General features: G+C 34.3%; 1 protein-coding gene across 4 annotated transcripts in view; it reads left to right on the top strand.

Moving 5' to 3' along the window:
• LOC131956418 (zinc finger protein 883-like) overlaps positions 1-11,578 on the top strand; it is a 13,839-nt gene extending 2,261 nt beyond the window's left edge. Inside the window, exons 1-3 of one of the 4 annotated variants that reach the window (XM_059320849.1) lie at positions 3,019-3,101; positions 5,869-5,890; positions 7,038-11,578. In XM_059320849.1, coding sequence (XP_059176832.1) covers positions 5,877-5,890; positions 7,038-8,706 — 1,683 coding nt within the window. In that variant the 5' untranslated portion in view covers positions 3,019-3,101; positions 5,869-5,876 and the 3' untranslated portion in view covers positions 8,707-11,578. Of the gene's footprint in view, positions 1-3,018; positions 3,102-5,868; positions 5,891-7,037 lie in introns of those variants that run through there. The other 3 variants (XM_059320850.1, XM_059320853.1, XM_059320852.1) reach the window with 3 other exon arrangements.
• Positions 11,579-13,536: the final 1,958 nt, after the last annotated feature.

Genomic DNA, 13,536 nt, shown 5'->3' with positions numbered 1-13,536 from the left:
GAAGCCCTTCTGCATGACACAGTGTTATGGGAAGCTAATGCTATTTCGTTGTATTTGTTTGCTGTCTAGAAAGTTTGCTCTCACCCCATCTATCAACACAAAAGTTTATCGTTTGCAATCAGACTGTTGTTTGCAAGACATTCAAGGTGAAGGTTACATGCGCCTGCTTTATGAATTTGCCCAGAGTTACAATCTACACCCCCCACCTCCTCCCCAACTAAAGTAAAACAATAGACTCACCCAAAGATAGCCCCCCCCCTCCAATTCCGTACAGAACACCCCCCCCCCCTAATGTAAACCTATGAACTCACCTAGCGTAACAATCTCCCACAGAAGAATGCCGTAGGCCCAGACATCAGATTTGGTGCTGTGTGTTCTGTCGATCAAACTTTCTGGTGCCAACCATCTAACCGGCAGCGGACCCTGTCAAGTTTAGAAAAACACTTGTTTTAATCTAGATTTATCATTCACCTACCACTTCTGTTATAATCTACTTCACCTACGCCGCTTTAACGTTAACGTGTTCGAATCTAAAATGAAGTACGAAACTTAATGCTTGAAACGAATAAAACAAATTTTGAAGATTCTACAACGGAATCAATGTCATAATAATGTAAGCCATAGCAAGGTTAACCAACATTGGGATTTGCCATCAACTAGCAATATAGAAAGTAAAAAATACTTTCTTTAGACGTAGCGATCCATTGTGCAGATGAACTAGGGTTCATATGTTTCTTGACCTCGGCATATGATGTGATGGCGTGGTCAGCACTAAGCTGCACTATGCCCAATCGTCTTTACTCTCCCCAATGTATTATCAGGTACCCATCAGAGCTGGGTGGATTAATCAAAACCAAGACCGAACTCGAGACTTTGTGGCTGGCCTCCAACGCTCTATCATTCGACCACGTCGTCCCACACCAACTCACAATAGGATGCATTGAAACATAATATTTAGTTTAAATATTTTAACCAAATGCTAAAGCCAACAAATTGACATATGCTTATGTTTTTTTTTTACGGATAAAACAATTATTTTCTGGCCAAATTATGTGGCAACTGAATTGGCCCAATGTTGGAGTTTCTTCCCAGACTTTAAGTAAAACAAGTTTAAAAAACCGACGATTAAATTATAATCAAACTAATGAAGTTAATTAACCGTCAACTTCAACGAATAACTGAAAACATACAGGACACCGTGACGCTAAGTTAACCGGCTATTCTGACAGGTGTGTTGATTTCACAGGACACCGTGACGCTAAGTTAACCGGCTAGCCTGACAGTCGTGTTGATTTCACAGGACATCGTGACGCTAAGTTAACCGGCTATTCTGACAGGTGTGTTGATTTCACAGGACACCGTGACGCTAAGTTAACCGGCTATTCTGACAGGTGTGTTGATTTCACAGGACACCGTGACGTAAGTTAATCAGCTAGCCTGACAGGTGTGTTGATTTCACAGGACACCGTGACGCGAAGTTAACCGGCTAGCCTGACAGTCGTGTTAATTTCACAGGACACCGTGACGCGAAGTTAACCGGCTAGCCTGACAGTCGTGTTGATTTCACAGGACACCGTGACGCTAAGTTAACCGGCTATTCTGACAGGTGTGTTGATTTCACAGGACACCGTGACGTAAGTTAACCAGCTAGCCTGACAGGTGTGTTGATTTCACAGGACACCGTGACGCGAAGTTAACCGGCTAGCCTGACAGTCGTGTTAATTTCACAGGACACCGTGACGCTAAGTTAACCGGCTATTCTGACAGGTGTGTTGATTTCACACGACACCGTGACGCTAAGTTAACCGGCTAACCTGACAGTCGTGTTGATTTCACACGACACCGTGACGCGAAGTTAACCGGCTAGCCTGACAGTCGTGTTGATTTCACAGGACACCGTGTACGAGTGGGCACATTTTGATGCCCAGGACCTCCTGAAGATGACCCGGAGACCGCCCAGTTTTGACGCCACGAACGTTGAGCCCTACCGTCTGGACGGTGTCATGGTCAGGTGGTCCAAGCCAAAGATGCGAGACTGGAGGTGAGTGGTCATTTCGTTGGACATTTTGGTAAGGTGGGTGGACATTTTGTGGACATTTTGGGGAGGTTGGTGGACATTTCGTGGACATTCTGGGGAGTTGGGTGGACATTTCGTGGACATTTTGGGGAGGTGGGTGGTCATTTCGTTGGACAATCTGGTGAGGTGGGTGGACATTTCGTTAACATTTTGGGGAGATGGATGGACATTATTCGTTATTCGAACCATTGAGGGATGGGAGGTGGACATTGCATGGACATTGGGGGAGTTTTGGAAAATTTGCTTTGACGTTTATGTGGAAATAGACATTGTGTGTACAACTTAGTGGTTCTAAAGAAACGAAAAACTTTTAAAAGTTATATGACTTCAATGAAGTGTGTTCTTTTTTTCTTCAAGGTGGAACTATATACCAGGAAAAAACGAAACAAAACTTGTTCTTCCTGAAATCCATGACTATCAACATTAAAGATATAGATACAAGATGGGCTTTTTTAGATTTTAGATATTTGAACGCTTTAATTTTTAAAACATCAAAATGTTATTTTTAAGTGCGAAATTCATCCCCGACGTCTTAGTCAATGGTCTAGCTAAAATAAACGTATGTTTAATAAAACAATCAGTAGATGAAGTCGAAAAATGTGTTTTTCTTATCTTTCTATGGTTTTACTGTCCATTACCTGTCTGTTTCTGTCAAATGTAAATATTTTTTACCAACTTTACAATCGTTTGTGTTTAGTTAGATTAGTTAGACCAACTTAAGAATTACCTATCCTTCTACCCGATGCATGTATTTTATTGTATATTGTATTGTTCGTGGCATAACTTTCAGCCTTTCGTTGTTTCAAAATCCTTTTTTTCTATCTAAAAGGTTTTTGTAAGGTTTTTTTTTCTACCAGCTCTAATAAATTTTGTACGATATTTAGACCATAGCTAAACTATGCGGAGACAATCTAAAATTCCGTAGTTTAGATTTACCCAAACAAAAATGGCAGATGATTGTTATAGCCTATAGACGTGGAAGATGAAAATATTTTAACTGGTATCTTTAAAGATTCCTTTCCAGGTAAATATACATTTACAGTATAAGTTAAGACACTAAAAAAGAACGCAGTCACAATTCTTTATATAAATAATATAGCCTATCATAGGCAATATAAAATATAAGCAATAAAAAATAATCGAAGTGTCTACTCGGAATAAGATTTTTCGGCAAAAGATAGTTCTGCGCATGCGCAGTGACCTATGGCTAGGGTTAGGGCTAGAATGAGGGTTAGGGGTAGGATTAGGGATAGGGTTAGGGATAGGATTAGGGATAGGATTAGGGTTAGGGATAGGATTAGGGATAGGGTTAAGGATAGGATTAGGGTTGGTATTAGGGTTCTGGTTGGTATTAGGGTTCTGGTTGGTATTAGGGTTCTGCGGTTGTAAACACACGCATGCGCAGTACCATCGAAAACATCGCCGCTAAGTAGTAGTTTCTCTCCATTGCGCATGCGTATCGCATGCGTATCTTATTCCGACTAGAATCGGCCAAAAATAATTGGGCCTTCCCTACAACAATCATCACTACAATGGCTACATTAAACATTTTTTATGATTATTGATTATTAGTACATTTCTGAGGCTCGGTCAGCCGGTGTTGTCACTGTTGTTGAGTGACGGCTTACGCACATCACTCAGTCATCACAACGACGACTCTTCTACTTCTAGTAGTTCTAGTTTTCTCCTTTTCTAATTCTAAGTACTTCTAACTAGATCTAACTTCTACTCTGTTATAGTTATAGGGTAGAATATAAGGTAAAATCTTAGTTTAGCGTCGTAAATTCCAACGTAGCTAGTAATGTGTAGTGTGTAGGCTTTTTGATTCGCCGCCATCTTGCGATCCAAACTACATCCGGACTTTTTCAAGCGTACTTGAAAAAATTCGCCGTTCCGATGAATGCTAATTCTAGGCATCAGAATCGAAAAATTAAATATATTCGATACTATCATATGCGTTGAATTTTATTATTTAAATGTTTCATTGATAGTAGTAGCTGTCATTTTACAATACTTGATACTGAAAGCGACCTAACGATGATAGCGAAAATCGATCGAAACCGCGCAGTACCGAACCGCTACTTTCAGAACTAAATTTCAGCTTTAAAAAAAGAGAATAAGTACAGGAAACTAGTAAATAAGTAATGCCAAACCATTTTGATGGATGGAAATGTTGGTTTTATGTGCTTTAGAGCTCCTTATATATGAGATATTGCTCCTTGCGTGAAGTGATATAGATCTACACAATTTTATTAATGGCGGCCGAGTTAGAATTTTCATGACGGCCCATAGGCATGAAATAAAAAATGCGCACTTTTGCTATTTAATAGTGTTTATTGAATTGGCAAGATCTAAGCTTATAAAATAGCTTTTTTATGGATTAAATAAAATTTAAAGCATTTGAATTAATAGTCCCATTCATTAATAGACTCAATAGGGTAAATAATAATTAAAATTTTAAATAGGTCCTAGATTCCTATAGATCTGAATAAATATTGCTCTCCAGTCTAAACAAATTCCATTTAAATTTTAAACTTTTTATTAGTAGTCTATATTTATAGCCTAACCAATGAGTAAAATAAAAATCAAATAGTCTAGAAATAATAGTTAAAATATAGTACTACAGTATAGAGGCAATGGAATTTTTTTTAAAAAAAGTCAAAGATAAAATAGGAACATTTAACACTTTAACAATGTGATCTAAAGTCTAAAGCAGGGGTCTCCAAACTACGGCCCGCGGGCCGAATGCGGCCCGCGAGGTCCTCTCATCCGGCCCTCGGAGATCTTTTTGTCCACGGAAAAAATGTTTGTTGTAGGTGGCTGGGGAAAATTGCCAGCCCAATGATATGCCTGGAAGAAACTCTGGCCCCCGAACTTATATTTGATAGTTAATGCGGCCCTCAGGCTGAAAAGTTTGGAGACCCTGGTCTAAAGCAACAGTAATACATTTTTTTTAAAAGTCAAAAAGAAAACAGAAACAGTAACACTTTCAACAATGTGATTTAATTTTACTTAAAAATAACAAACGAAACAACAGTAATGTTTTTTATATAGAATCTAGTAGGTTCAGATCAGCAAATAAGACAGCTGTCTATCCTTTGGTTGCCACACATCTCGTCTAGTTTCTGTTACACTATTTATTGATTAGCATTCCTTGGCTACTTATTAAAAGTAGCCTACAACTAATGCTACTAATAATTAGATACTTCAACATAATCCTAAACATATCATATTTCAGTATGAGTATAATACCCAGGTATTATTGATGCAAAATTTCAGTCCCACCCCCTTAGTTAGACTTCATTATATGTGATTGTCTTTTTCTTCTAGGATGTATTAAACTTGTAAGTTTCTATTTCCAACATCCTTAAGCATCAATGTGCTAAGTTTTATCTTTATATCATTAATAACAACATAGATATGCAGTATTAAAAGTGACTTGCGACAATCATTGTAGAACTGCACCACACACCTTAATTGGGCTTAATTAAGTTAATTATAAATTCTTTTTCTTTAAATTGATCTTTATTTCACTTGCATATTCCTGTTGTCTACACGTTTTATGTATAATCGAGTCTGAAAAACTGGGCTTTGCAATTCTTTCAGTGTATGTGTGTCTGTGAACACGATAACTTGAGTACAGTTACAGCTAGGTTGATAAAATTTCATATATAAGTATTATATCAAATTTCTAGTTCTGTATCAACTTTTCAGCGATTTCTGATTAACCGGAAGTGGAACTTATTCTACTTTAAATTTTTCAAAAGCCTATAACTTGAGTTCTGTTTCAGATAGCCAAATGAAATTTCATATGTAAGTAAAAGATCTAATTTTCCACCTTCTTTCAAATTTAGAGTAATTTCCGTTGACCAGAAGTAGTAATGGACGCTATTTCCAATTTCTCAAAAATGCATGTGAATATATAAAGTACTAATAATATTCCGCACAATTATACATATTTTGTTTCGCGTTTCCTTGGTGCGCAATTCTTTTTTCTACAAGATTCTATTCTATTTTAAAAAGTTTAAGTACTTAAACATGGATTTAAAAATCATGTCTATATATAGTATATCCCGAGTTGCCAATCCCCTGTAGTGTTATATAAGAATATTCGAGAAAGCTTAGGGGAGATCACAACTGGCTTTTTAACATTACTAGCCTCTGCAGATTTTATGCACATAAAACCATAGATTACCTTAGTCTGTTAATTAAGAATAGTAAGGTGTACTTTTGACCCAATTTCTTTATTTATCTCGCAAGTGACACTTTAGTGAAAGTAGCTTTGTATATTTTTGTTTTAAAATGAACTTACAATCAAATAAACTTCTAAACTATGATTCTAATGTTATGCCGTGTATGATTAAACAACGGTTTGGGAATAATTCTCATGTCCTTAGGTGTGGTCACTATGAAGTCATATACCCCCCCCCCTCCCCATTAATGGCATTTTATTATAATCTTGTGAAAAACAAGGCGTGTTTAGATGTGTTCTGCGCCCAAAGCCAATCATTTGGCCAGATTTATTATTTGTCATGTCGCCCCATATCTTAAAAACATAAAGCGTTGCGCTTTCCTCATTGATGATTGTCTTTTTGTTTTTTTCATTTTTTTAAGTGAAAATATGAATTGTTATGATTGCAGTTTTTGTAACATGGTATACTTACCTTCTGTCAATTTAAAAAGCATGGCATGTTAATTTTGTACAAATATTGTATAAAACAAAAAAAAATTAAGTTTGATTTTATTTTCTACCATAATCCGCCACTCTTAGGCATATACAATACATTAATTATTTTATTTGTAAAATTGTTTATTGATTGTGTTAACTTTAAGCTATCTAAATTCATTTCTAAGATATTTTAATATGCATCTGAGAAGTTTTATTGAAAAAACTTTGTTTTGACTATAGTCACTAGATCTGTATAATCACCACTTTAACATTTAAATATCTAATCCTCAGTTCATTTATAAGAAGCAGCATGGGAGAGGCAACTGCTGATTTAGATTTACAGTCTGATGAGTTTAAAGAATTTTCAAATTCTGAAGATGTGAAGCCACTTCTATCTACAGTATTTTCATCTTCTTCTGACATAAAAACAGAATTATCATTTTTAACTTTCCGTGATATCAAACCAAACTTGACATTTATAGCTTCACAGGATGATAAAACCGTTGTTACGCCAGATTTTTCATCTTCTACAGACACAAAGTCAGAATGTACAACATTTTCCTCTTTTGATGATGTAAAACACCATATGACATTTCTAACTTCTCAAGATAAAACAACAGGATTTTTAATTTTTAAAGATATGGAACCTGCTGTATCAGCAGTATGTACAAAATCTGAAGATTTAAAACCAGTATTAGCAATTTTATCAACTAGTGAAGATATAAAACAAGAATTAGAAACTTTATCAACCATCACAGAATTAGAAATTTTATCAACTACTGAAGATATAAAACCAGAATTAGAAAATATATCAACTAGTGAAGATCTAAAACCAGAATTAGAAACTTTATCAACTAGCGAAGATATAATCCCAGAATTAGAAACTTTATCAACCAACAAAGATATAAAACCAGATTTATGGACAAAATTTTTAGATTCTGAGGACAAACAACAAAATGGACTTGAAGAAAAGCTAAAACTCTCTGAAGACAAAACATATCTGTCTGTTGATCCTCATGATCATCATGAACAGTTTTTTCAAAGATCTAACTTGAATAAACAAGCTCAAGTAGGGGAGAGGCCACTTGGATGTGATGCTTGCCATAAAAGGTTTTCAGATAGTTCTAGGTTAAGTAAACATAAAAAAATTCATTCAGGAGAAAAGCCTCATGAATGTGATGTTTGTCATAAAAAGTTCTCTAATAGTTCTGCTCTAAGCAGCCACAAAAAAATACATTTACTAGTTAGACATTATGAATGTGATGTTTGTCACAAAAGGTTTTCAAGGAATTCTTATTTAGCGAAACACAAAAAAGCTCATTCAGGAGATAAGCCTCATGAATGTGATGTTTGTCATAAAAAGTTTTCTCAGAGTTCTAGTTTATATGCACACAAAAGAGTTCATTCAGGAGATAAACCATTTGAATGTGATGTTTGTCATAAAAAGTTTTCTGAGAGTTCTAGTTTATATGCACACAAAAGAGTTCATTCAGGAGATAAACCATTTGAATGTGATGTTTGTCAAAAAAAGTTTTCTCGGAGTTCTAGTTTATATGCACACAAAAGAGTTCATTCAGAAGATAAACCATTTGAATGTGATGTTTGTCATAAAAAGTTTTCATATAGTTCTAGTTTATATGCACACAAAAGAGTTCATTCAGAAGATAATCCATTTGAATGTGATGTTTGTCATAAAAAGTTTTCATATAGTTCTAGTTTATATACACACAAAAAAGTTCATTCAGAAGATAAACCATTTGAATGTGATGTTTGTCAAAAAAAGTTTTCATATAGTTCTAGTTTATATACACACAAAAAAGTTCATTCAGAAGATAAACCATTTGAATGTGATGTTTGTCATAAAAAGTTTTCATATAGTTCTTATTTAAGGAAACATAGAAAAGTTCATACTGGAGATAAGCCAGATGAATGTGATGATTGCCATAAATATGTTTCTTAAATAAAGCGGCTCCCGACATATTGGCTCCCGATATAAGTGCTCAAGACAAATAGGCTCACGACATATTGGCTACCGACAAATGGGCTACCGGCAATTGGGCTCCCGACATATTGGCTCCAGACCAATGAATGGCATGACCACTATTGGCATAAAAGTAAAGATTTTGTCCTACCTCCAATACCACTATATACTCTTTTAAATGCCCGAATGAAATTGTTTTTCATGAACCAACATTAATTCACAAACAAAGTGAGCCCTTAACAGCTAAATTTCACCAATTCTAAAGTTTTGATAATGTTTAATTTACAACAGAAAAAATCTGTTGCTTAAAAGCGAGCACAGAAGTGTAAATATATGATATACATGATGTTAACATGATAACAGCATTTTGTTTTGATAACCTACAAGCCTACTGGAGGTAGGAGGAAGGTACAGCGTGGACCCTTCTCCCCACACACTGAGTTGGAACAGCCTATAACTGACTCACTTATGGATGTCATAAATAGATGACCCTTAAATTAAAACATACTATATTTTATAATAGATAAACGAATATAAAAATAAGGCCTGCCGAACAAGAGATGCATACGTTGTATTACATAAAAGTGTTGGATAAGCTAACTAAAGAATATTGATGAAGGGGTCCCACTGGCAGGTGTCATATTCAATGAGACCGCTTTGCCGGGAGACTTAGTCTCTACAGAAACGGTATTGTCAGTGGTCCTTTTGTCTGGAGCCAAATTGACAGAAGCCACATGAATGTGATCTTTGTCACAAAAGGTTTTCAAGGAATTCTGATTTAACAAAACACAAAACAGCAGTTCATTCAGGAGATAAACCATTTAAGTGTGATGTTTGTCAAAAAAAGTTTTCATATAGTTCTAGTTTAAGGAAACATAAAAAAGTTCATTCTGGAGATAAGCCACATGAATGTGATGATTGCCATAAATATTTTTCTAAAATTTTTGCTCTAAGCAGCCACTAGTAACACATGAATGTGATCTTTGTCACAAAATGTTTTCTGGCAATTCTGATTTAAGGAAACACAAAAGAGTTTATTCAGGATAAACAATTTGAATGTGATGTTTTACACTTCTACTGTAAGCAAACATAAAATTGTTCATTCTTGTGTTAAGCCATACAAATGTGATGTTTGTCATAAAGAGTTTTCACACAGTTCTACTCTAAGCAAACACAAAAGAGTTCAAAATAATCATTTAGTAGTTAAGCCTTATGAATGTGATGTTTGTCATAAAAAGTTTTTCAGATAGTTCTAATTTAAGTAAACATAAAAAAGTTAATTCAGGAGATAAGCCATATGAATGTGATGTTTGTCATAAAAAGTTTTCTCAGAGTTCTAATTTAAATAGAAACAGATGATTTCATTCAGGAGAAAATCCATATTAATGTGATGTTTGTCATAAAAAGTTTACAGACAGTTCTACTCTAAGCAAACACAAAAATAATCATTTAGTAGTTAAGCCTCATTCAGGAGAAAAGCCTCATGAATGTGATGTTTGTCATAAAAAGTTTTCTCAGAGTTCTAGTTTATATGCACACAAAAGATTTCATTCAGGCGATAAACAATTTGAATGTGATGTTTGTCATAAAAGGTTTTCAGACAGTTTTAGTTTTAATAGACACAAAAGAGCTCATGCAGGAGCTAAACCATATGAATGTGATGTTTATCATAAAAAGTCTTTAGACAGTTTTACTCTAAGGAAATACTAAAAAAATTCATTTATTAGTTAATCCTTATAAATGTGAAGTTTGTCATAAAAGGTTTTCAGACAGTTCTAAGTTTAATAGACTCAAAAGAGTTCATTCAGGAAATATGTCAAATGAATGTGATGTTTGTCATAAAAGGGTTTCTAAGAGTTCTTACTTAAATAAACACAAAAGAGTTCACTCAGGAGATAATCCAAATGAATGTGATGTTTGACAAAAAAAAATTTTCAGACAGTTCTCTAAGCAAACCAAAAAATATTCTTTTAGTAGTTAAGCGTTATGGATGCGATGTTTGTCATAAAAGGTTTTTAAACAGTGCTAATTTAAATAAACATAGAAAAGCTCATTCAGGTGTTAAGCCATGTGAAAGTGATGTTTTAGTAGGCACAAAGAAATTCATATATGAGATTTTATAAATATGATATTTGTCATGAAAACTTTAACCAGAATGGTGGTTAATAATATGTTACATTACTTAAATTGTTGAAGCATCAATAGAATAGAATTTCTTATCTTTAACTCATTCACAATCTGTATATGTTAATAATAGGATAATGTTTAAGTTCTACTTCTAGGTCACTTATATATATTTATGTATATTTGTAAAAATTGCAAAAGGTTCATTGCATAAATTTTAATGTAATTTACAGGTAACAGAAGACTGTTCTTAATAAATTATAATAGTAAATTACCCATTTTTCACCATCTTTGCTGCTAAACATTTATAGTTGATCTTTTTCTTTGGTCTCATCGAGGTGGGGTCATTTACTAACACAACTTTCAGTTTCTAATGCTTGAAACAATAACACCACATACAAGTTAAACATTAAAAAACAAGAACAATAAACCTGCAAAGGTTATGTTTTGACATTTTGGTATCATATTTTTAGCAAAATTGTTGTTTTGATGTGTTTAATTTTGTATTCTTTATTTTTAAAAACACTTTAATGAAAATGTTACTGTAGTAAACTGGTATAAGATTGTAACATGAAATTAAAATTGCTAACTAAATCTATCAAATTCTTTTTATTGTTTTACTACCAATGTCTGTATTCTAACATTATTAATTCCAATAAGACCACTGTGTGTTGAATGCTGGGGTTAATTTGACCCTCTTCTGATTATTTAAATTTAATGCCTTAACATGCCAGGTAGTTGAGGTCAGTGTCAGACAACAAAGGCTTGCTTGGCATGTCATGTAAAGTTAACATTTGACTTTTTATGACAGTATAAAAATTCTTCTGCAAATTATTAGTACATTTTTTTAAAAATATGTTCATTGTTATACTTATTCAACTTCATTTAAAAGCAAAAAGAAATGTAGTGTCTTTCTAATTCTAATTATGGGTACTGTAAACCGTTTGAAAAAATTTATATGAATATATTCAATAGCACATTTTACACCACCTTACACACCCTACATACACATGTTAATATGACTTCCAACACAATTAAATTTTAATTTAATACAATTGTTGAAAATATGCAGATGTATTAACAGAGAAATTAGATATTTTTACTTTTCCTCAGCCTATAGGCTATTACATTTTCCAAGACCACTACCACATATTATAACAATAATGTTATTTGTTTTGCTAGGCCTTTAACATACTATCCATTATTGTAAAAAAAAATTGGGCCTCGTATAGACATATATATATATATATATATATATATATATATATATATATATATATATATATATATATATAGCAAGTATTAGGCCTCTATATAAATATATACTAGCCGGCTCAGCCAGGCACTGCACTGGCCTCTGTGAAAAACCTATCTGTAAAGAACCATGACTTGTATGTTTAGTAATCAGCATATAGGGTACCCGGCTTTGCCCGGTTTTAGGAAATATATTACTTTTTTAATTAACCCGAACCGACCACAAACGAAATTGCAAACATAACACAAATAAAAACACAAACGAAAACAAAAAAGTAAACAAAAACTAATCCAAATGCAAACAAAAACACAAAGAAAACACAATCGCAAACAAAAAAGCACATACAAATAGAAATACTAAAGCAAACCATAACTCAAATAATTCAAATAAACGTCAACATAAATACAATCTTAAATCCAAACATAAACGCAAAGTGCTTACAGTCTAGCTTGGGGCAACGCTGGAACCGCTTGATTAAACTTAGTAAATGACTATAGTACCCTAACTTATTCATAGTCTTTTAGCACCCACTTAAACGAACGTAGGGGACATAGCGAACACGGTAAGGCCTGGGGCGCCAAATAGCACCCTGTCGGGGCACTAGATGGCGCCCTTATTCGATTCAGTTAAAGACTTAAGTAACCTTTCTTATCCATTATCAATTGCACTGTTTAAAACGAAATTATGCACCATAGCTCTCACATGGGAGCCCAGAGCGCTAAACCGAACCCTGTCGGGGCGCTTGAGGACGTGCCTTATTCAAATTAGAGAACGACTATGATACCTCAAGCTTATCCGCAAACAGAAAGATAGAAGTAAACATTGAGTACATTTAGGAGCGGCTTCTAAACTGTTATTGATTACAAATAGTATTTAGTAAACAGTACGTTCAGTGTATACAATAAATTGAAGGCAGTATTTAAAATGTGTTTTACTTATCATATTGCACTTTATCAATCTCCGCTAATTATGTAATTATTTTTTTCCCAACACCAAAACACGGTAATAAAAAGTTTTGTTTTTCCCGCGATGTAAGTTTTTTTTTAAAGGGAAGTAATTGTGTTTTCCTGATTTATCATGAGGCGTTATTAGTGCTAGATAACTAAGTTTGGAAAATGAAATTTGTTTTAGAACACCTTCAATATTAATTTTGTAACCAAATAAGTTTAGATTATAAGCACTTTAGATATATTACATTAGGGCGATCAAGTCTATATTCTTTTACTAAATTGAATCAGGCGCGTCCGCCGGCAAACGACAGGGTGCGATTTGGCGACCTACGCTATCCCGTGAGCACTATGGCGCCTAAGTTAGTTTTAAGAAGAACCCTACAATATTGACAAGGCGGCACACGACATTTGATAATTAAACCGAGCCCGGTTCCGTACGCGGCGCCCCTACAGAAGTGTGGTCGGGGGCTCACGAGATCG

Source organism: Physella acuta, unplaced genomic scaffold (assembly GCF_028476545.2).
Source record: "Physella acuta isolate Inbredline_101_S28 unplaced genomic scaffold, ASM2847654v3 ptg001148l, whole genome shotgun sequence".
NCBI classification, from domain to species: domain Eukaryota; kingdom Metazoa; phylum Mollusca; class Gastropoda; family Physidae; genus Physella; species Physella acuta.
The sequence above is the reverse complement of the archived record's forward strand: the minus strand, read 5'-3'. Positions and strand labels throughout refer to the sequence as shown.